Below are 20,717 nucleotides of genomic sequence, written 5' to 3'. Positions count from 1 at the left end.
TGGAGAATCAACCAACTTTTAGTGACCAAGTACTTATCCCAGGCACTGTGCTAACACTCCAAGATTAAATAGTGAACAAAATCAGACATATTTACTACTCCCAAGGAACTCAGAATATTTCACATTCATATTGTATTGTATTTTGTGGAAGCCATCTTCATGTGACAGTAACTGTAGTAATAAATAGGCAAAGAAGAATTTTTCTGTTACTGATTCCACAATAATTTGATTAGGAATCCATTTAATGTAGATTTTAATGACACAATGCTAACCATATCTTCAAGTTAACAACTTAAGAGGTAGCATGACATAGTCCTTAAGAACCTGATCTCTGGAGCCAGATTGCCTGGGTGTGAATCCCTGAGTTGCCTCTTGCTTGAAATCTTAGACAAGCAATACCCTTCTGTGCCTCAGTTTTCATACCTATAAAGATGATAATTGTGAGGATTAAATAAATTAATACATGTAAATCACATGTGCCAAGCACATAGCAAGTGCTCAATACATGTCAGCAATTTTTTATTATTAGGACAGCTCTACTCAGTTATTAAGTGATATTCCTATTAAAATTGGCATTTGAGCAGTGTTTGTTGGCAGAGTTTTAGAAAAGTTCCAGGTCTGGTTACTCTGAAACAACAAACGATACCTTAAAGTTATTGGTACCATTTGGTACAACCTACTTATATGAACAGGCATTCTCTTCTTTAGAGTTACTGAAGTCAAAACAGAAAACAGAGAGCCAGATCTGCAGAAAAGTCATTCTACCATTTAACTCAATGTTGACAATTTAGTTTTAGCAAAACAACAGTATATATTACATTAGATCATTGGTTCTCAGTGGGGGCAATTTTGCCCCCAAGGGACATGGTAATGCCTGGAGATATTTTTGGTTGCCACAACTCAGGGGATACCACTGGCATCTAGCAAGTAGAGGCCATGGATGCTGCTAAACATCCTACAATGCACAGGACGGCCCCCACAGCAAATAATTATCCAGTCCAAAATGTCAGCAGTGCCAATGCTGAGAAGCTGCATTAGATTAACATCAATTTGAATTTATCAGTTTGGTTGTTTTATTTACTTTGTAAAAATAACTGATTTTACAGTTGTTTAAGAGCAATATGCTTGAGTTTATACTTAATGTGTATACATATTCAATATTACAATAAACTTATTTTTATCAACACTGGGCATTCATGACAATTTTTCCCTTTATTGAAATGTGAAAAACACCGTTCTGCAGAAAGTATGCAATATTTGCTGATTTTGGTGGATTTTTTTCTTTCATAAATAGCTTAATACCTACTATGTGGCAGAAACTGTACTAGGTGCTCCTGGTACATCTATGAAGAAGACCACTGTGGTCTTAGCCCCCATGGGCAATCTATGTGACAGAAAGAGTAAACATAGGTAACAATAATAAATAATATGAATTGTGATGTCCTATAAGGGAAATAAATTGCTGTGATAGAAAATAATGGCATAAGGAGTATACTTAAAGAGGTGGTCAGAAAAGGTTTTTCTGAGAAGGTAACTTTAAAGCTGAGAACTTAAGGAGGAAAATATCCAATTGAGACTTTTTTATAAGAAAAAAAGGAAGGCAGCTATTGTTTCCATATTCTTTCATCTCTTTTTACTTCCAACAGTCAGGCACAAACAATTACCTCCTGAATATTTTTCTCCTATATTTCTGGCATTGTGCTAGTTTTACAGGAGAAAAGAAATAATAACAAAAGGAATCTGTTTCATTTATAAGTTTCATAGACCAAGAATGTAAATTATATGCTCCTCTACAGCCTATACTACCAATTCTCATAAGAACAGGCATGACTTTGTGATCAAACAGAGCTAGATTCAAATCTTTATCAAGACTAGCCACCATAAAGTTCTCCGAACTTCAGTTTGCTCATTTGTAAACTGGGGCCAACAACATCTAAGTTACTAAGTTATGGAGATGATTAGATAATATTACTGGAAGCAGGAGTAGAAAAGAGTGGTTCAGATACTGGAGCCAGACAAAACTGGGTTCAAAAGGAACCAGAAGCTTTAAATGACACAATAGACCAAATATATTTAATTGATATTTATAGGACATTCCATCCAAAAACAGCAGATTACACTTTCTTCTCAAGTGCCCACGGAACATTCTCCAGGATAGATCACATCTTGGGTCACAAATCAAGACTCAGCAAATTTAAGAAAACTGACATCATATAAAGCAACTTTTCTAACCACAACGCTATGAGATTAGAAATGAATTACAGGGCAAAAAAACGTAAAAAACACAGACACATGGAGGGCTTCCCTGGTGGCACAGTGGTTGAGTCTGCCTGCTGATGCAGGGGACATGGGTTCGTGCCCCGGTCCGGGAAGATCCCACATGCCACGGAGTGGCTGGGCCTGTGAGCCATGGCCGCTGAGCCTGCACATCTGGAGCCTGTGCTCTGCAACGGGAGAGGCCACAACAGTGAGAGGCCTGCGTACCGCAAAAAAAAAAACAAGAAAACAAACACAAACACATGGAGGCTAAACAATACGTTACTAAATAACCAAGAGGTCACTGAAGAAATCAAAGAGGAAATCAAAAAATACCTAGAGACAAATGACAATGAAAACACGATGATCCAAAACCTATGGGATGCAGCAAAAGCAGTTCTAAGAGGGAAGTTTATACCTATACAAGCCTACCTCAGAAACAAGAAAAATCTCAAATAAACAATCTAACCTTACACCTAAAGGAACTAAGGAAAGAAGAACAAACAAAAGTCAAAGTTAGCGGAAGGAAAGAAATCATAAAGATCAGAGCAGAAATAAATGAAACAGAAACAAAACAACAGCAAAGATCAATAAAACTAAAAGCTGGTTCTTTGAGAAGATAAACAAAATTGATAAACCATTAGCCAGACTCATCAAGAAAAAGAGGGAGAGGACTCAAGTCAATAAAATTAGAAATGAAAAAGGAGGAGTTACAACAGACATTGCAGAAATACAAAGCACCCTAAGAGACTACTACAAGCAACTGTATGCCAATAAAATGGACAAACTGGAAGAAATGGACAAATTCTTAGAAAGGTATAACCTTCCAAGACTGAACCAGGAAGAAATAGAAAATATGAACAGACCAATCACAAGTAATGAAATGGAAACTGTGATTAAAAATCTTCCAACAAACAAAAGTCCAGGACCAGATGGCTTCCCAGGTGAATTCTATCAAACATTTAGAGAAGAGCTAACACCCATCCTTCTCAAACTCTTCCAAAAGATAGCAGAGGGAGGAACACTCCCAAACTCATTCTATGAGGCCACCATCACCCTGATACCAAAACCAGACAAAGATACTACAAAAAAAGAAAATTCCAGACCAATATCACTGATGAATATACATGCAAAAATCCTGAACAAAATACTAGCAAACAGAATCCAACAACACATTAAAAGGATCATACACCATGATCAAGTGGGATTTATCCCAGGGATGCAAGGATTCTTCAATATACGCAAATCAATCAATGTGACACACCATATTAACAAATTGAAGAATAAAAACCATATGGTCATCTCAATAGATATAGAAAAAGCTTTGGAAAAATTCAACATCCGTTTATGATAAAAACTCTCCAGAAAGTGGGCATAGAGGGAACCTACCTCAACATAATAAAGGCCATATATGACAAACCCACAGCAAACATCATTCTCAATTGTGAAAAACTGAAAGCATTTCCTCTAAGATCAGGAAGAAGACAAGGATGTCCACTCTCACCACTATTATTCAACATAGTTATGGAAGTCCTAGCCACAGCAATCAGAGAAGAAAAAGAAATAAAAGGAATAGATATTGGAAAAGAAGTGAAACTGTCACTGTTTGCAGATGACATGATACTATACATAGAGAATCCTAAAGATGCCACCAGAAAACTACTAGAGCTAATCAATGAATTTGGTAAAGTTGCAGGGTACAAAATTAATCCACAGGAATCTCTTGCATTCCTATACACTAATGATGAAAAATGTGAAAGGGAAATTAAGGAAACACTCCCATTTACCACTGCAACAAAAAGAATAAAATACCTAGGAATAAACCTACCTAGGGAGACAAAAGACCTGTATGCAGAAAACTATAAGACACTGATGAAAGAAATTAAAGATGATACCAACAGGTGGAGAGATATACCATGTTCTTCAATTGGAAGAATCAATATTGTGAAAATGACTATACTACCCAAAGCAATCTACAGATTCAATGCAATCCTGATCAAATTACCAATGGCATTTTTTACGGAACTAGAACAAAAAATCTTAAAATTTGTATGGAGACAAAAAAGACCCCGAATAGCCAAAGGAGTCTTGAGGGAAAAAAACGGAGCTGGAGCAATCAGACTCCCTGACTTCGGACTATACTATAAAGCTACAGTAGTCAAGACAATATGGTACTGGCACAAAAACAGAAACATAGATCAATGGAACAAGATAGAAAGCCCAGAGATAAACCCACACACCTATGGTCAACTAATCTATGACAAAGGAGGCAAGGATATACAATGGAGAAAAGACAGTCTCTTCAATAAGTGGTGCTTGGAAAACTGGACAGCTACATGTAAAAGAATGAAATTAGAACACTCCCTAACACCATACACAAAAATAAACTCAAAATGGATTAGAGAACTAAATATAAGACTGGACACTATAAAGCTCTTAGAGGAAAACATAGGAAGAACACTCTTTGACATAAATCACAGCAAGATCTTTTCCATCCACCTCCTTGAGTAATGGAAATAAAAACAAAAATAAACAAATGGGACCTAATGAAACTTCAAAGCTTTTGCACAGCAAAGGAAACCATAAACAAGACAAAAAGACAACCCTCAGAATGGGAGAAAATATTGGCCAATGAATCAACGGACAAAGGATTAATCTCCGAAATATATAAACAGCTCATGCAGCTCAATATTAAAAAAACAAACAACCCAATCCAAAAATGGGCAGAAGAACTAAATAGACATTTCTCCAAAGAAGACATACAGATGGCCAAGAAGCACATGAAAAACTGCTCAACATCACTAATTATTAGAGAAATGCAAATCAAAACTACAATGAGGTATCACCTCACACCAGTTAAAATGGGCATCATCAGAAAATCTACAAACAACAAATGCTGGAGAGGGTGTGGAGAAAAGGGAACCCTCTTGCACTGTTGGTGGGAATGTAAATTGATACAGCCACTATGGAGAACAGTATGGAGGTTCCTTAAAGAACTAAAAACAGAATTACCATATGACCCAGCAATCCCACTACTGGGCATATACCCAGAGAAAACCCTAATTCAAAAAGACACATACACCCCAATGTTCATTGCAGCACTATTTATAATAGCCAGGTCATGGAAGCAACCTAAATGCCCATGGACAGACAAATGGATAAAGAAGTTGTGGTACATATATACAATGGAATATTACTCAGCCATAAAAAGGAACGAAATTGGGTCATTTGCTGAGATGTGGACAGATCTAGAGAGTGTCATACAGACTGAAGTAAGTCAGAAACAGAAAATCAAATATCGTATATTAACGCATATATGTAGAACCTAGAAAAATGGTACAGATGAACTGGTTTGCAGGGCAGAAATTGAGACACAGATGTAGAGAACAAACGTAGGGACACCAAGCAGGGAAAGTGGTGGGTGGTGGTGGTGGTGGTGTGATGAATTGGGCGATTGGGATTGACATGTATACACTGATGTGTATAAAATTGATGACTAATAAGAACCTGCTGTATAAAAAAATATATATATTATTCAAGTCATCCAATGATGGAATGACCCAGTTGATTGTATGACTGATTTGACCAATAACAGAGTGATGTAACAAAAAAAAATAAAAATAAAATAAAAATTTAAAAAAGACATAGTTTGAAAGTAAAAGGAAGGAAAAGGACATACCATACAGTAAACATAAAAATCTGTTTTTCTGTCAGGCTTGGCTATGTTACTATCAGACAAAGTAGGTCTCAAGAAAAGGAGTATTACCAAAGATAAAAATAAGGCTCAACAAAATTTTGAAAATTTGAAATCTGACAGAGCTTGTTCTCTAACTATAATGTAATTAAATTAGAAATCATTAATATATCTAGAAAAACCCCTCCAAATACTTGGAAATTAAACAATATAAATCTAAATAACCCATCAGTCAAAATATAAGGAAATAAAATAACAAAGGCATGGATTTGAGTTTCTGCCTCATCACTTACTAGCTTTGACTTTCACAAGTAGCTTAACTTCACTTTGCCTCAGTTTTCTCATCTTTAAATCTAAGTAAACTGGTTAAAATCACTCCTAAATCTTAAAATATATCAGATTTGTATTTTGTTTCAATCCCACCACCAATAACGAATGCAGATTATGTTCAGTGGTAATAACAGCAATAAACTCTATATATACATAGAGGACACTATTATTTTTAAAATACCCTTTAGATGTGAAAAGATGTTCAACATCCCTACTTATTAGAGAAATGCAAATCAAAACTACTGTGACATACCACTTACACCAGTCACAATGGCCATCATTAAAAAGTCTACAAAAAAAACCAAACAAACTGGGTTCAAGACCAAGTTTGCTAATCGCTTCGTGATCCCTGACATCGGGAGTTAATCTCTGAAATGGAGATAGGTGGTTGTGAACATTAAATGAGATAAAGCATATAGCACATAGCCCTTCCCCCTCACACATTCCTGGTTACATGAAGGCCCCCCTCCAAATTCTCCTAGTGCAGAAATTTCCCGGGCGAGGAGTAATAAGGGAAACACTCTCACTTTTTCGTGCAACAAAACTGGCTGAACCCTTATTGTGTGTCAGGCACTAAGTATTTGGACTCGCTTTCAAAACTCAGTTCAAAAGCACATACAATTACTGAGCCCTCCGGTTACTTGCCCAGAGACAAGCCCCACACGCCTCTGTCCCTGCAAGCCCCGCCTTCTCGGTCCCTCAGACTCCTCCCCTTGGCACTAGCTCGCTCCACCCATTCCGCTCTCGCTAGTTCCCGCGCTCTGAGGCGAACAGTACCTGCAGGCCACTCCGCTTGTTCCAGGTGAAAATGGACCCTGGATACCCGCTCAGAGCCAAGAGCAGTTCGTGGATCATTCCCACGGCGGACCTCGAGTCCCTATATACGTCGCACCCTCCTCCAGAGCCTCACCAGACGACCAAAGAGGCGAGCGCTCCCTCCTCTACACGCGCACAGGACCCCGGGACGGGAAGTTCCTCCTGACTGTAGCCGCCGAGACTACTGCTGAGGAGAGCTGACGGGAAGCCGGGAAGGGGTCGGCGCGCCGCGTCCCGGAAGTGAGCCGTGCCCGCCTGGGCCCACTCGCTGGCTCTAGCGGGTGCTCCGCAGGAGTCGCGGGAGCTTCCCTTGCGCATGCGCCTCCAGCGCCCGGGTCGCCCGCTCGGACTTCCGGTTTGGGAGCTGGACTGGAAGGCTGGAGAACCCGGGCTGGAGCCCTACCCCGAGTGGGTGAGGCTAGCCCGCAGTCAGAAATGCGAGTGGGTTGAGCGACAGCCCGAGAGGGAGAAGCTTCCAGGGGTGGGTTGGAGGGTGCTCTCAGGGCGCTTAGCCCGGTCGGAGGCCCCTGGAGGGGCTCACGACGGCTTTCAAAAGTGACCTGGCCGGAGGGAGAGAAGACAAAGAGGCCGGAACCCCGCACCCGCGAACCTTGCAGCCCTCGGAGCGCCTGGCCAGCATCCGAGCTCGTCCTCAGGAGACCCATGACTACTGCCCCTTCGGACTCCCACTCTCCACCAACTCAGTGGGACTCTCCCCAAGCCCACCCGGCCCTCGCTTCCGGAGCCCAAACCAACTTCTCTCAATGCGCGAGGTTTCCAGTCAGTAGTTCCCGGCTATTTACTGAGCGGTTACTTCTGCTGTGAGGGAGAACAAAGACCCAGTATTCAGTACTTGATTTTTGTTTGGGGTGGGAATTGGTAGTGGTGGAGTTCGAGGGGGCGGGGCTGACGGAGAGGGCCCGGGGAAGGACGGCGGAGGTACTGGGGGAGATCAGCTGCGACCCGCTGGACAGAGGCTTTTTGTTGCCTTCAGCAGGATGGTGACATGCCTTTAGAACCTCTCGAGCTCCTATATGGTTCGAACACACTATGCTACACTGGTCGGGGGAGCGCAATGGGTCAGATTTGGGGGAGGTGGAAGAGGAACAAACAGTACTTTCTATTCTTTGCTGCTTACCCGAGCTGCCTTGGAAGTCGCCCAGAAATGCAGCTTTTGAATAGTCTCTCACCTTCATGCTCAGTTTTGGCTTGCTGTCCTGAAGTTGGTGCTACGTGGAGCATCTGGGAAATCAGGCCAGCTCTGGCAAGACTTTAGATATATGAGTATATTCCTTCTGATAGTGCCATCTCTCTCTACCCTAGGAGGAAACTCTTCTTACAGAGAGAGACTCATCTGCAGGTGATTCTCCAAGGACATGAGAAGATGGGTGTAAGCCCTGGAACCTAGACCCTTAAGTGGAGGGAAGCTGCTTTCTGCTGTGAACGATGGCCAAACCCACCCTGAGAGGGAATGGCACTAACTCTGAGACCTTCCGACAGCGCTTCAGGAGATTTCATTACCAGGAGGTAGCTGGGCCCCGGGAAGCTTTCAGCCAACTCTGGGAACTTTGCTGTCGGTGGCTAAGGCCGGAGGTGCGCACCAAGGAGCAGATTGTAGAATTGTTGGTGCTAGAGCAGTTCCTGACCGTCTTACCTGGGGAGATCCAGAAATGGGTACAAAAGCAATGTCCAGAAAGTGGAGAGGAGGCAGTGGCTCTGGTGGAAGAATTAGAAAGAGAGCCTGGAAGACCTGGACGTTCGGTGAGCAGGGAGGGGGTATTCAGAAGTGTGTGACTGGGCAGGGGCAGGATAAAAGGCCCAATTAAGGCACAGTCAGATTTAAAATGGGGCACAGTCTCCCTTGGTGATGCTTATACTTCTGGTCCTTTAACAGGTAACTTTTTCAGATAGAACTTATTGGGAGATGCTACCTGGGTGTACCTTTGCTAGGCATCATAACGAGTTATTCATAGTTTCATAGTTTTTTTACTTAATAAGGAAGAAATGGGAGTTATTTTTTAGCCTGGAGTCGGGTTTACTATTTTGATCTTTTTCTTTTGTAGTTCCAGCTGCTCTAAGCTAACAGTAATGGACTAAGAAATAGACCCTTGTTCACTATTAACCACCCCCCACCCCAACCCTAGCCATGTCCCAAAAGGATGATTTCTTTTGGGGTAATAAATAATCTCCTCTGGGAATACCCCTCATTTATGACCTTGCAGTGACAATTCATGGGGGTTGTTTCTAGGTCACAGTCTCTGTGAAGGGGCAGGAAGTGCGCTTGGAGAAGATGACACTCCTGAAATCATCACGAGAGTTATTAAGTGTTCGGCAGGAGTCAGTGGAACCCCAGCCCAGGGGCGTACCCAAGAAAGAGAGGGCAAGAAACCCAGACCTGGGACCACAGGAGCAGATGAACCCAAAGGAGAAGCTCAGACCTTTTCAAAGGAGCGGTGAGGAGTAGACTTATATGGGAAGATAGGATGCCATTCTAAATTGGGAAGTAGGGTTGGGAGTAGTGAGTGGGAAAGGGATTTCAGGAATGAGTGGAAATAGAGTATGCAGTTGTTGGGGACCTCCTGCAGGCATGTAGTTTAGCTCTCTGCTGCAATTCTTATATTTCCTCTTTTGATAAGTCTGCCAGAGGATGGCTCGCTAGTTTTTCCAGAACTTGGAATTTCTTTCCTCCTGGTAACGATGGCACTACGTCAGTATTTTCTAGATAAAAATTCTTGTCTATACTGGAAAGCACATTTTCCTTTTAGTCATTTTCTTTCTCCATATTAAACTATATTTGTTTCTTTCTGCTTATCCCCAGAAGCTCCATTCTTCAGACCTCCTAAGTTTTTGTTACTCTCCCTTGGAAACTTTGAAGTTCTCCAAATAGCATGTTAATTGTGGAGAATTAAATTATATATATTATCCCAGTGAGCGTCTGGTAGGTAGAGGCAGAGTAAGAATTTTACTTCAGAATTTCACTACACTTTCTTTCCAACTGATGATTGTCGTTCACTTCATACTCCCCAGTCTCTTAGAGTTTTCCCCATTGTCTTTGTGCCTAGTTCTTAAACGATTTTGTGGAACTTGTTTTTCTTCTTTGTACTCTGCAGGACTCCATTTTGTGTGTTTTTTTCTTTGATCACTTCTTTAACTTGTTGAGGTTGTTTTGAATTCTGATCTTATCATCCAAGATGCTAGCCTTCTCAGCCAGTCTGGTAGTGGTCTCTGTTTAGTCATCCAGATGCAATCCCTCAACTGCACACACAGACTTGCAGAATTAATCAGTTTTGAACACCTACCATGTGCTCAACACCTTGCAGGGTACTCTGCAATGAGAAAAGGTGCCTATCCTCAAAAAGCCTATAATATGTTTGAGAACACAAAAGTGAACATAAATATGTGCTGAACTGAACTGTACTGAAACAGTGCCAAACAATGACTTGTTACTCAATTGTGTGAGTACAGTAGGGGTTTGGCAGAGTGGGAGACGATGGAAGGCTGTAGGGAAGGCTTCATGGGGGCACTGATGGGTTAAATTTCGATAGAAGGGAGGGAGTTAAAGGAAAGGCACAGAGTGAATAAACGTGTGCTGTGTTCTGGAGAGAGGAGTCTGCTTTGAACGGGCCATGCCTGGTAACCACTCAGGTTAAGGTTTGGCAATACAAATAGCATGTGAGCTGAGGAAGCAAGAGCCTGGAGGTAGGTAGGACAGTGACTGCTGCAGTTACCCAGGTGTGAGAAGGTAAGGGGGTCTAGACTTGGATGGTAGCAGTAGGAATAAAGGATATACTAAGGGAAAAACCTTTAGAACTTTGTGACTCAGTGTGAAGGAAATGGAAGAGTTGAAGACAGTCTCCCCCTTGAAATCACTCTGAGTTTAATTCTCTGGCCCCAAGTAGAGAACTACAGCTGATCCTTGAACAACGTGAGTTTGAACTGTGTGGGTCCACTTATACATGGATATTTTTCAATAGTAATTACTACAGTACTGTGGTTGGGTAAGTCTGCAGATGTGGAGGAACCGTGGATCCAGAGGGCCTGCTACGAGCTGTACTTGGATTAACCCCCACATTGGTCACCTATGTAGGAGGCAGGAGATGACTGTTTCCAGCAGTGCAGGACCTGCCTACAAGTGGTTAGGAGAGCTAGGGAGCGACTTGGAACAGAATTATCTGCTCTGAACACACAACAGAACGTTTTCCTCTCTTGTCACCCTGCTCTGGAAAATAAAATATTTTCATTTTTTGAGGTTTCATGTATTTTTCCCCCACTTTCTTCAACCCATTGAACTTTCTGAAAATATTTTCTTAGATACTTTACTTTATAAGCCTCTTGGATAAAAAAGGCAGGTCTGAACTCAGAGATGTTTTTTTATGATCAGTCCAAACTATGATATCCTTTGTTTGCTTCCCTGCAAGCAGGATTTCCATTTCCTAAATCCAGTGTGGTCTCCAAGTTGGAGCAAGGAGAGCCATGGATCCCAGATCTGGGCTCCAAGGAGAAGGAACTCCCAAGAGGCAGTCACACAGGAGACAAACGAATGCATGCTGATGTGTTACCATCCAGGAGAGAGAGAAGAAGCTGGGTGGAACAGGATCACTGGGGCTTTGAGGATGAGAAGGTGGCAGGTGTGCACTGGGGCTATGAAGAGACCAGAACTCTCCTCGCCATTCTCAGTCAAACTGAGTTTTACGAGGCTCTCCGAAACTGTCATCGAAACAGCCAAGTGTATGGGGCTGTGGCTGAGCGGCTCCGGGAGTATGGATTCCTCCGGACCCTGGAGCAGTGTAGAACCAAGTTCAAAGGTCTCCAGAAGAGCTATCGGAAAGTCAAGAGTGGCCACCCACCTGAGACCTGCCCCTTCTTTGAAGAGATGGAAGCCTTGATGAGTGCCCAGGTCATTGCCCTGCCCAGTAATGGGCTGGAGGAGGCAGCCTCTCACTCTGGCCTGGTGGGCAGTGATGCTGAGACTGAGGAGGCAGAGCAACAGGACTGGCAGCATAAGGAGGGAGAAGATGCCATGGCTGAAGAGTCTGACAGTGAGGAAGTGGGCCAGGAGGCCACCCCCCAGGACCCCGACAGCTCCACCACACCTGTCCTTTTCCGAAGCCCAAGTGGTAAGCTTTTCTTCTTGGGGTTTTAGGATTAGACAGGAGTTACGAGGCTGGATGTGGAGTCAGGAAGCTTAATGTCACCTGCCAGCTTTGTCACTTAGAGAACAGAGGCACTTCTCAGTTGTGTATTTCATTCTTTTGTGGGAAAATCAGTGAGCTAATAGTAGAGAATAATTTTAGATATTTTAAAGAAACACACTTAGAGAATTCAAGAGACTCCTGAAAAGGAGTATCATTCCTTCCATTTCTTTCTTAAAATATTTTTTCCTGATTATAAAATCACTGAAGGCTGAGAAAAACTTGGTACTGTATTATCTTTAAGGAGAACTAATATTTGTTGAGCATCTAATATGAACTGGTGTTTTATCTTTACTTCTCCAAACTCAAGGTCAGTTTATTATGTGTTCCTTTTTACTTAGAAGAGCATAGTGAAGGACTGCCCAAAGTTGGGGAAACATTTTGTTTCCTCTGTGAGATCTGCAACACACATTGGCATTTTAACAGGACTAAGAAGTCTTGCAGCAAGAAACCTTGCTTAACACTCTGCTGAAATATTATTTGCCTATGGAACCATTTTAAAATATCACTTATTACTGTTGATGTAATTTGTACAACCATGTTGCTATGGGAAGAGCACCAAGTATGAATCAGGAGACTTCGTATCTAACCCTGACCACTAATCAGCTGGGTGACCTCGCACAGCTATCTGACCATTTCACAGTTTGCGTCCTTAACTGTAAAATGTGGCACAGCAGCAGGACTACTCCAGAGTTGCAGTTCCACTGGGAACAGTTATGTGTCCCTTCCATGTTTTATTATATGTGTTGTTACTTTTGTTGTGTTCTAGTCTTCTTCTGTCTTGGATTTTTTCTTTTCCTTTTTAAAATAAATTTATTTATTTTTGGCTGCATTGGGTCTTCGTTGCTGCACATGGGCTTTCTTTAGTTGCAACGAGCCGGGGCTACTCTTTTTTTTTTTTTTTTTTTGCGGTATGCGTTGCTGCACATGGGCTTTCTTTAGTTGCAACGAGCGGGAGCTACTCTTTTTTTTTTTTTTTTTTTTTTGCGGTATGCGGGCCTCTCACTGTTGTGGCCTCTCCCGTTGCGGAGCACAGGCTCCGGACACGCAGGCCTAGCGGCCATGGCTCACGGGCTTAGTTGCTCCGCGGCATGTGGGATCCTCCCGGACCAGGGCACGAACCCGTGTCTCCTGCATCGGCAGGCGGATTCTCAACCACTGCGCCACCAGGGAAGCCCTAGGGGGCTACTCTTCATTGCGGTGGCTTCGCATTATGGAGCACGGGCTCTAGGCACGTGGGCTTCAGTAGTTGTGGCACGCAGGCTCAGTAGTTGTGGCGCACGGGCTTAGCTGCTCCACGGCATGTGGTATCTTCCTGGACCAGGGCTCAAACCCATGTCTCCTGCATTGGCAGGCAGATTCTTAACCATTGTACCACCAGGGAAACCCCTCCTTTTCCTTTTTTAAAAAAATTTTTGGGATTTCCCTGGTGATCCAGTGATTGGGACTCTGAGCTTCCACTGCAGGGGGCATGGGTTCTATCCCTGGTCTAGGAACTAAGATCCTGCATGCTGCATGGCCTAAATTTAAAAAAAAAAAATTTTTTTTCCCCCATTTTGTCACTGGAATAAATTTCGGTAAATCACAAACATGGCACATGTGCTAGCTGCTTCACTTGCAGTGACTGGAGGGTAATGGAAGCAATGTAATCTCCAGCTAGCTCTCAAGGGGGAGGAAGGCTCTTAGAATCTCCCTTCCCTCTCCCTTGGGTACCTTCAGGGAGCAGAGCCTGTAGTCATCCTGAAGAAGTACTGCCCAAGTTGGGGTGGCCTGCAGCATTAGCAGAGTTCAGGCCAGAAGATGCTATCTGCTGTGCTTCCTTCCTCTTTCTGGCTTTGCTACTCCTTCGCTCCTAAGAAGGTGCATGACTACAGGTTCTTATCTTGTACTCTTCAGGTCTTTGCTATTGCTGGGCTGGCCTTTTTTTTGAGATTGTGGCAAGTGAAGAAGGGCCGTAAAAGGGATTGGATTAAGCAGCAGTGTGATTCTGAACGAGACTCTTACTTGGGATTTTGAGTCATTCTATGGGAAACTTAATTCATAAGGAAGTAGGACTGGTAGAAAAAGATTGATCAGAGAATTTAGGGATGGCTCATGGCTTACAGTGACTGATTGTGGGTCTTCTTCCCCATACCAGTTATTTTCTAATTAGGATCAGAATTCCAGAACTACCGGAAGAATGGGGAAATGCATTCTGTACACCTGCCTCAGTGTACATAATGATTGTTACAGTGATAAGGTGGAAAGGCCTCTTTTGAACAGAATGTAGGAATAAAGATCTCTGTGAAATTGATATAGGATGTAGAGATGCAAAACATTCTGAGAGTTTGTATTGATTTTGAAAACATGAGGTGTTTTTACTTTTTCACCTAGGAACCCGAGCTTAGGTGATTTTTCATGATGCAGATGATAGGACTGAGGAATTGAGACTATAAAGCCCTGGATTAAATGGTGCTGAAATTTCTCTTCTGGTGGCAGGTGTACACTGGGGCTATGAAGAGACAAAGACCTACCTTGCAATTCTTAGTGAGACTCAGTTTTATGAAGCCCTCCAGAACTGCCACCGCAACAGCCAGTTGTATGGAGCAGTGGCTGAGCGGTTATGGGAATATGGCTTCCTTAGGACACCAGAGCAATGTCGGACGAAGTTTAAAAGCCTCCACACCAGCTATCGGAAGGTCAAGAATGGCCAACCACCAGAGACCTGTCCCTTCTTTGAAGAGATGGATGCTTTGGTGAGTGCCCGGGGTGCTGCCCTGCCCAGTGATGGCCGGGAAGAGGAGGCAGCCTTGTGTCCCACCCAGGAGACCAGTGAGGCCGAAGCCCAGAAGCAAGCCGAGGAAGCAGATGAGGCCATAGAAGAAGATTCTGAAGATGATGAAGAGGATACCGAGGTACCCCCAGAGGCTATGACCCGTGCTCCAGTCTTATTTCAGAGCCCCAGTGGTAAGATCCTTTTACTTCTTAATGTAGAAATAGCAAATAGCAGAGGGAAGGCAGTGGGATTTAGGAGAAAAATCATGAGATTGAAGACCAGAAGTAGCCTCTACACTCAGCTCTCATGGATTCTTATTGTGACCACCTTCTCTCTTCTCCATGTTTCCTGTCTATTATAAAGCAGCTAGTTTATATCCCCTATTCACTTGACCTGCCTCCTCACACTACAGCATCAATCTGAGATGGCTGCAGACTTTGTAAATTAGCCATCATCTGCATGTGACCTGCTAGGTTACTAGGCAGTTTACCTAGCAGGGAATCTGAAAGCGTACATTTCCCAAGTAGCATGTCATATACCCATAGATGGATGAAGTTGATTTTTTTTGCGGTACGCGGGCCTCACCGCTGCGGCCTCTCTTGTTGCGGACAACAGGCTCTTGACGTGCAGGCCCAGTGGCCACGGCCCCATGGGCCCAGCCGCTCCACGGCCTGTGGGATCCTCCTGGACCAGGGCACGAACCCACGTCCCTTGCAGCGGCAGGCGGACTCTCAACCACTATGCCACCAGGGAAGCCCAATGAAGTTGATTTTTAAAGTTCATTCTCATTTGTTTTTTCTAGTTTCAGTTTGTAAACCAGCTGTATGCTTGCTTTATTCACATATATGAAAACCTGATAACCTCTTTCTTCAGACACACTTATGTAAAAGTCTGAGATTTCTGAGGGAACTGATCCTTTGAATCTCAGCTACTGTTTAAGAAAAAGAACCCCAAAACTTCATTATGGCTTCCCTTCTTGTGAGAAAAATTATTCTGATTTTGGAGTCACACATATATATGTGAATCTAGACTATGTTGTTTATTAGTTGAGTACCTTAGAGTAAGTTACTTAATCCTGTAAATTTGCTCATATGTTAAGACCTACCTCATAAGGTTGATGTAAATGAAGTACCACAGTGAAGCACCTACCACAGTGCTTGGGCATTTGATAAATTCCTTTTCCAAAAGTTCTTTATTTATTTATTTAAAAAAAAAATTTTTTTCTGTACGCGGGCCGCTCACAGTTGTGGCCTCTCCCGTTGTGGAGCACAGGCTCCGGACACGCAGGCTCAGCGGCCATGGCTCACGGGCCCAGCCACTCCGTGGCACGTGGGATCTTCCTGGACCGGGGCACGAACCCGTGTCCCCTGCATCGGCAGGCGGATTCTCAACCACTGCGCCACCAGGGAAGCCCCCAAAAGTTCTTTAGATCAGCATTCTTTAAGTGTGTTCCACAGAGCATTGATTCCATTAGAGAAGTAAAACATCGGAATTTTAACAGATGGTAGTTATTTGGGATGTAGAGCTCCCTAATTTTTAAATTTAATCATCTAATGTGACACTTGCTTTACCCTGGTACATAACAATTGAGAAAACATAACTTTTAAAATTCTATTCTTATGTCAGGTTTTGAGGCTGGATTTGAGAATGAAGAGAATCTAAAACGGGATATTGCTGAGGAAGTACAACTACACAGGACGTTACTTGCAAGGTCTGAGAGGAAAATTCCCCGGCATCTTAATCAAGGTAAAGGCATTGAGAGTGAATGTAGATCAGGAAGACAGTGGGAGAAGACCCCAGGGGAGAGAAGAGGAAAACCAACATTCCCAGAGAGGAGTTTAGGTAAAGTTCTAAGTCATCAGAGACCTTACTTCGGGGAGAGACCCTATAAATATCTCAGATATGGCAAAAGCTTTGGTCCAAACTCCCATCTCATGCATCAGATATCCCCTCAAGTAGAAAATCCATATAAATGTGCTGACTGTGGGAAAAGCTTCAGTCGGAGTGCACGCCTCATTAGACACCGGAGAATCCACACTGGAGAGAAACCTTATAAATGTCTTGACTGTGGGAAAAGCTTCCGTGACAGTTCAAATTTCATCACCCATAGAAGAATCCACACAGGAGAGAAACCATATCAGTGTGGTGAGTGTGGAAAACGCTTCAACCAGAGCTCAAGCCTTATCATTCACCAGAGAACCCACACAGGAGAAAAGCCCTATCAGTGCGAAGAGTGTGGGAAAAGCTTCAATAACAGTTCTCATTTTAGTGCACATCGAAGGATACACACAGGAGAGAGACCCCATGTGTGTCCTGACTGTGGGAAGAGTTTCAGTAAGAGTTCTGACTTACGTGCACACCACAGAACCCACACAGGAGAGAAACCCTATGGGTGTCATGACTGTGGCAAGTGCTTCAGTAAAAGCTCTGCTCTTAATAAGCACCGAGAGATCCACACACGAGAAAAACTTCTCTCACAGCCAGCCCCTAAGTAAGCCCCTGAGGATCTATGAAGAAAACAGTCTCACTACATGTATTGAAATTGTTTAGAAAAGTCCTCCAATAGTGAGATCCATCTCCTAATCTGTGCCTGACTAGTTTAGGAAATACTCTAGAATTTACCCCACTGTTTGTTCCTGTGTTTCTCCTGGATCTAGAGTCAAATTCCCAAAGCATCTTAAGAATGAAAGGAAGATTTCATTCCCTCTCCTTGCCTTTATTGGCGGTAACACCTTTCCCTCTCAGTGCCTATGTTGTTCCCTTAATAGAGGACACAGTAATAGATCCTATGAGTTTGACGTGCACCCTTTACTCATCCTGTTATAAACTGCATTTCAACTAGAAAAACCCATCACAGCAGCATTTCATGGAGAAGTACTGAGAATTCTCATTGAATGGGTGTAGCTCTTTATATAGCAATGGAAATGCAAAAAAGAATGAGTTTTCCTGCTCACTTAACCCTGTGCTCAGAATGACATATTTGTCACACATACTCTTATTTTACCTAAAGAAGGAGAGTTTAAGTGTTCAATTTGGTTCTGATCTATAAGTCATTTTGTCAAGAACCTAGGTGTGCTTTATGGGGAAACAATGTAAACCTTGTATAAATATTGAGGTGTGAACCCTGGATTTCCTAGTTTCTTCCAAGCCCTAGAAGCTTTGGAATAGAAAAATACTGTGTTTACAGCGTCTGGTGTGATTTTTTTTTTTTCTGGTCCATCTCATCTGAATTTCATGTGTCCCTTGTGGTCCAGAAGCTTAAAGAGCAAGCCAGTTGGATGCAGTGACAGGGAAAGCAGTTAGAACTGCCAAGAGGGAATTGTCCGTATTCCACACACTCTAAACACCTGGGCTAGTGTCGTGCAGCCTGTGGAGGTAATACTGACCTGCGGTGTGCAGAGGCCACTTGCCACATTCCCACGGACTGGGAAAACAGACCACTTTGTGCCAACAACTCTTTACCCTAATGGTAAGGAGGACAGATTATCTTTGGTCAGTGGAGTTGACGATACTTACACACACACACATACACATAGTCAACTGTATACATCTACTTTTAAAAGCAGCTCTTCAAATGCAAGTGTAATTCTGATCTTTATGATCAAATAGTATTGAATTAATTGCCCACATTTTCATAGCAGTATGATGAGCAGGTACAGCACAAAAGGACAGACCCTGTCCTCTTTCTTACAACCTAAAACAGATGACACTGACATGGACAAATTTGACATGTCCATATTTGACATGGACAAATAGCTGCAACAGTTTTAGAGAAATCTAGAAAGCTAGGTAGTAACACTATGCATAAAACTTAAGGTCTAATGCATTAGAGTTTGGAAAAAATTTGAGAGGTATTTTCTTCTCTTTAATCAGGAAGGCTTCATGAAGCAGGAAGTGCTCAGAGGGAGGGTTACTGGGTGGGATGAACTTTCCAAAACTCGTTGCAAAACTGAGTGCTGAATGGGTGAAAAATGGGAAAACTGGGGAGCAAGGGAGCAGAGGGCAAAGGACAGACTGTAAGGAAGGTTAGACAAAGCTTGGAGTAGCACAAAATTGGAGGGGTAGCAAGATATGGGCCGTGCAGAAGGCAGAGAGGGACTTGCCTCAGCTAAAACATGGAGTGCCAGGCAGATCAGGAGATGGGCTCCCATCCTCCAGAGTAAATCAGGTACTGTGCTGTGCTTACTGACAAGGAAACAGCTGACTGGCTGGGGAGGAAGGATGAGAGTCTTAGGGGACTAGCTCCTATGGGAGACGAAGGTCAGCAACCAGTATCTTAAGAAGATACTTCAATGGGCAGTTCAGAGGAAAGAAGAACGTGAGTGATGGCCAAGGCCTGGGATAAGTAGCTGCATCATTAGTCACATTGAAGTGAGTTGGGGGCTTCCCTGGTGGTGCAGTGGTTGAGAGTCCGCCTGCTGATGCAGGGGACACGGGTTCATGCCCTGGTGCGGGAAGATCCCACATGCCGCGGAGCGGCTGGGCCTGTGAGCCATGGCCGCTGAGCCTGCGCGTTCGGAGCCTGTGCTCCGCAATGGGAGAGGCCACAGCGGTGAGAGGCCCGTGTACCACAAACAAACAAACCAAAAAAAAAAAAAAAAAAGAAATGAGTTGGGAATGAGTTCTGAGAGAGAAGTGGGGAGGTAGAATTTTTTAAAATCCATAGCTTACTGTTGTAGATGAAAGATTAATTAGGGTTCTGGTGCTGAGGGAATTTCCTAATTCCTAACTCTTACAAATTAAGGGGAGATGGTGTCTCAATTATGTTGCCTAAGCAGACAGGAAGATACAAGAAACACAAGTCTAAAGCAATGCCTCGGGATCTGAGATAGTTTTGGAAGTGTGCTATAGTGTTTTTTAAAAAATGAGAGATCATTGTCTTCAGTATATCTATGTATAGTCTTGTGGGAAAAGCACTGGTTTTGGTACCAACAGATACAAATTCTGGTTCCAGATGTCTTATGTGTAAGTCAGCCTGCCTCCATTTCCCTTTCTGTAAAGCAGAACAGTGTTTACACCTTAATCTGCCTCTCAGGGATACCATGTTAATAAAAATTCTATCTATAAAATGTCCAGTGGTTCTCTAGGTGTTTTTTTTTAATGTATATATGCAAATTATAATTACGTTGTTGCTGGTAGGAAAAGATAAATCTTTACCTGCTTTTTCTGGCTGCCTGTGTGGGGTTACTACAAGTATGCTTGTCTGAATCTTTATGTTCTAGGCTGAAAAACAAATTAGAATGTGGTAAAATAGAAATGAAAATCTTTCCTTAGTATCTGTATCCATATCCATCGGGACCCATCATAACTGGGCATGGAGAATGAGTCAATTTTAAAAGACCCAGGACCAGCCCTCCAACCTCCAGATGAAGAGAATGTGCAAAAGGAATAGGGCAAGAAAACCATAATTCAAAGAGTCATGTACCACAATGTTCATGCAGCTCTATTTACGATAGCCAGGACATGGAAGCAACCTAAGTGTCCATCGACAGATGAATGGATAAAGAAGTTGTGGCACATATATACAATGGAATATTACTCAGCCATGAAAAGAAACGAAATTGAGTTATTTGTAGTGAGGTGGATGGACCTAGAGACTGTCATACAGGGTGAAGTAAGTCAGAAAGAGAAAAACAAATACCATATGCTAACACAGATATATGGAATCTTAAAA

The 20,717-nt window shown here is 42.9% G+C and overlaps 2 protein-coding genes across 19 annotated transcripts in view; one reads left to right on the top strand and one right to left on the bottom strand.

Annotated features, from left to right (window-relative positions):
* The window catches only part of TUBGCP4 (tubulin gamma complex component 4), a 56,454-nt gene extending 49,013 nt beyond the window's left edge, over positions 1 to 7,441 (bottom strand). For 6 of the 10 annotated variants that reach the window (XR_010839675.1, XR_010839676.1, XM_067029138.1 and 3 more), the window contains exon 1: positions 7,058 to 7,417. Coding sequence is in view for 4 of the 10 variants with exons in the window: in XM_067029134.1 (XP_066885235.1) it covers positions 7,058 to 7,135 (78 nt within the window). In the remaining 6 variants the exon portion in view is untranslated. Of the gene's footprint in view, positions 1 to 7,057 lie in introns of all 10 variants that reach the window. The other 4 variants (XR_010839672.1, XR_010839673.1, XR_010839674.1 and 1 more) reach the window with 1 other exon arrangement.
* ZSCAN29 (zinc finger and SCAN domain containing 29) lies at positions 7,021 to 20,116 on the top strand. Of its 9 annotated transcripts, none has more exons than XM_059059362.2 (6): positions 7,021 to 7,876; positions 8,420 to 8,857; positions 9,345 to 9,549; positions 11,518 to 12,213; positions 14,767 to 15,234; positions 16,670 to 20,116. In XM_059059362.2, exons 2-6 carry the CDS (start codon positions 8,543 to 8,545, stop codon positions 17,536 to 17,538), a joined length of 2,553 nt encoding a protein of 850 aa, XP_058915345.1. In that variant the 5' UTR covers positions 7,021 to 7,876; positions 8,420 to 8,542; the 3' UTR covers positions 17,539 to 20,116. The 9 variants fall into 9 exon arrangements, with proteins under 9 accessions (XP_058915345.1, XP_066885229.1, XP_066885233.1 ...); XM_067029128.1 differs by having other exon boundaries at positions 7,021 to 7,917; XM_067029129.1 differs by having other exon boundaries at positions 7,032 to 7,508.
* Positions 20,117 to 20,717: the final 601 nt, after the last annotated feature.

This window comes from Kogia breviceps, chromosome 3, assembly GCF_026419965.1.
Source record: "Kogia breviceps isolate mKogBre1 chromosome 3, mKogBre1 haplotype 1, whole genome shotgun sequence".
Classification (NCBI taxonomy): domain Eukaryota; kingdom Metazoa; phylum Chordata; class Mammalia; order Artiodactyla; family Physeteridae; genus Kogia; species Kogia breviceps.
The sequence above is the reverse complement of the archived record's forward strand: the minus strand, read 5'-3'. Positions and strand labels throughout refer to the sequence as shown.

Excerpts from the sequence above, each read along its gene's own strand:
- ZSCAN29 (XM_059059362.2), top strand. The coding sequence starts at position 8,543 with ATGGCCAAACCCACCCTGAGAGGGAATGGCACTAACTCTGAGACCTTC. Across the intron at positions 8,858-9,344 it reads CTGGAAGACCTGGACGTTCG|GTCACAGTCTCTGTGAAGGG; the intron begins GTGAGCAGGGAG and ends GGTTGTTTCTAG. Across the intron at positions 12,214-14,766 it reads CCTTTTCCGAAGCCCAAGTG|GTGTACACTGGGGCTATGAA; the intron begins GTAAGCTTTTCT and ends TTCTGGTGGCAG.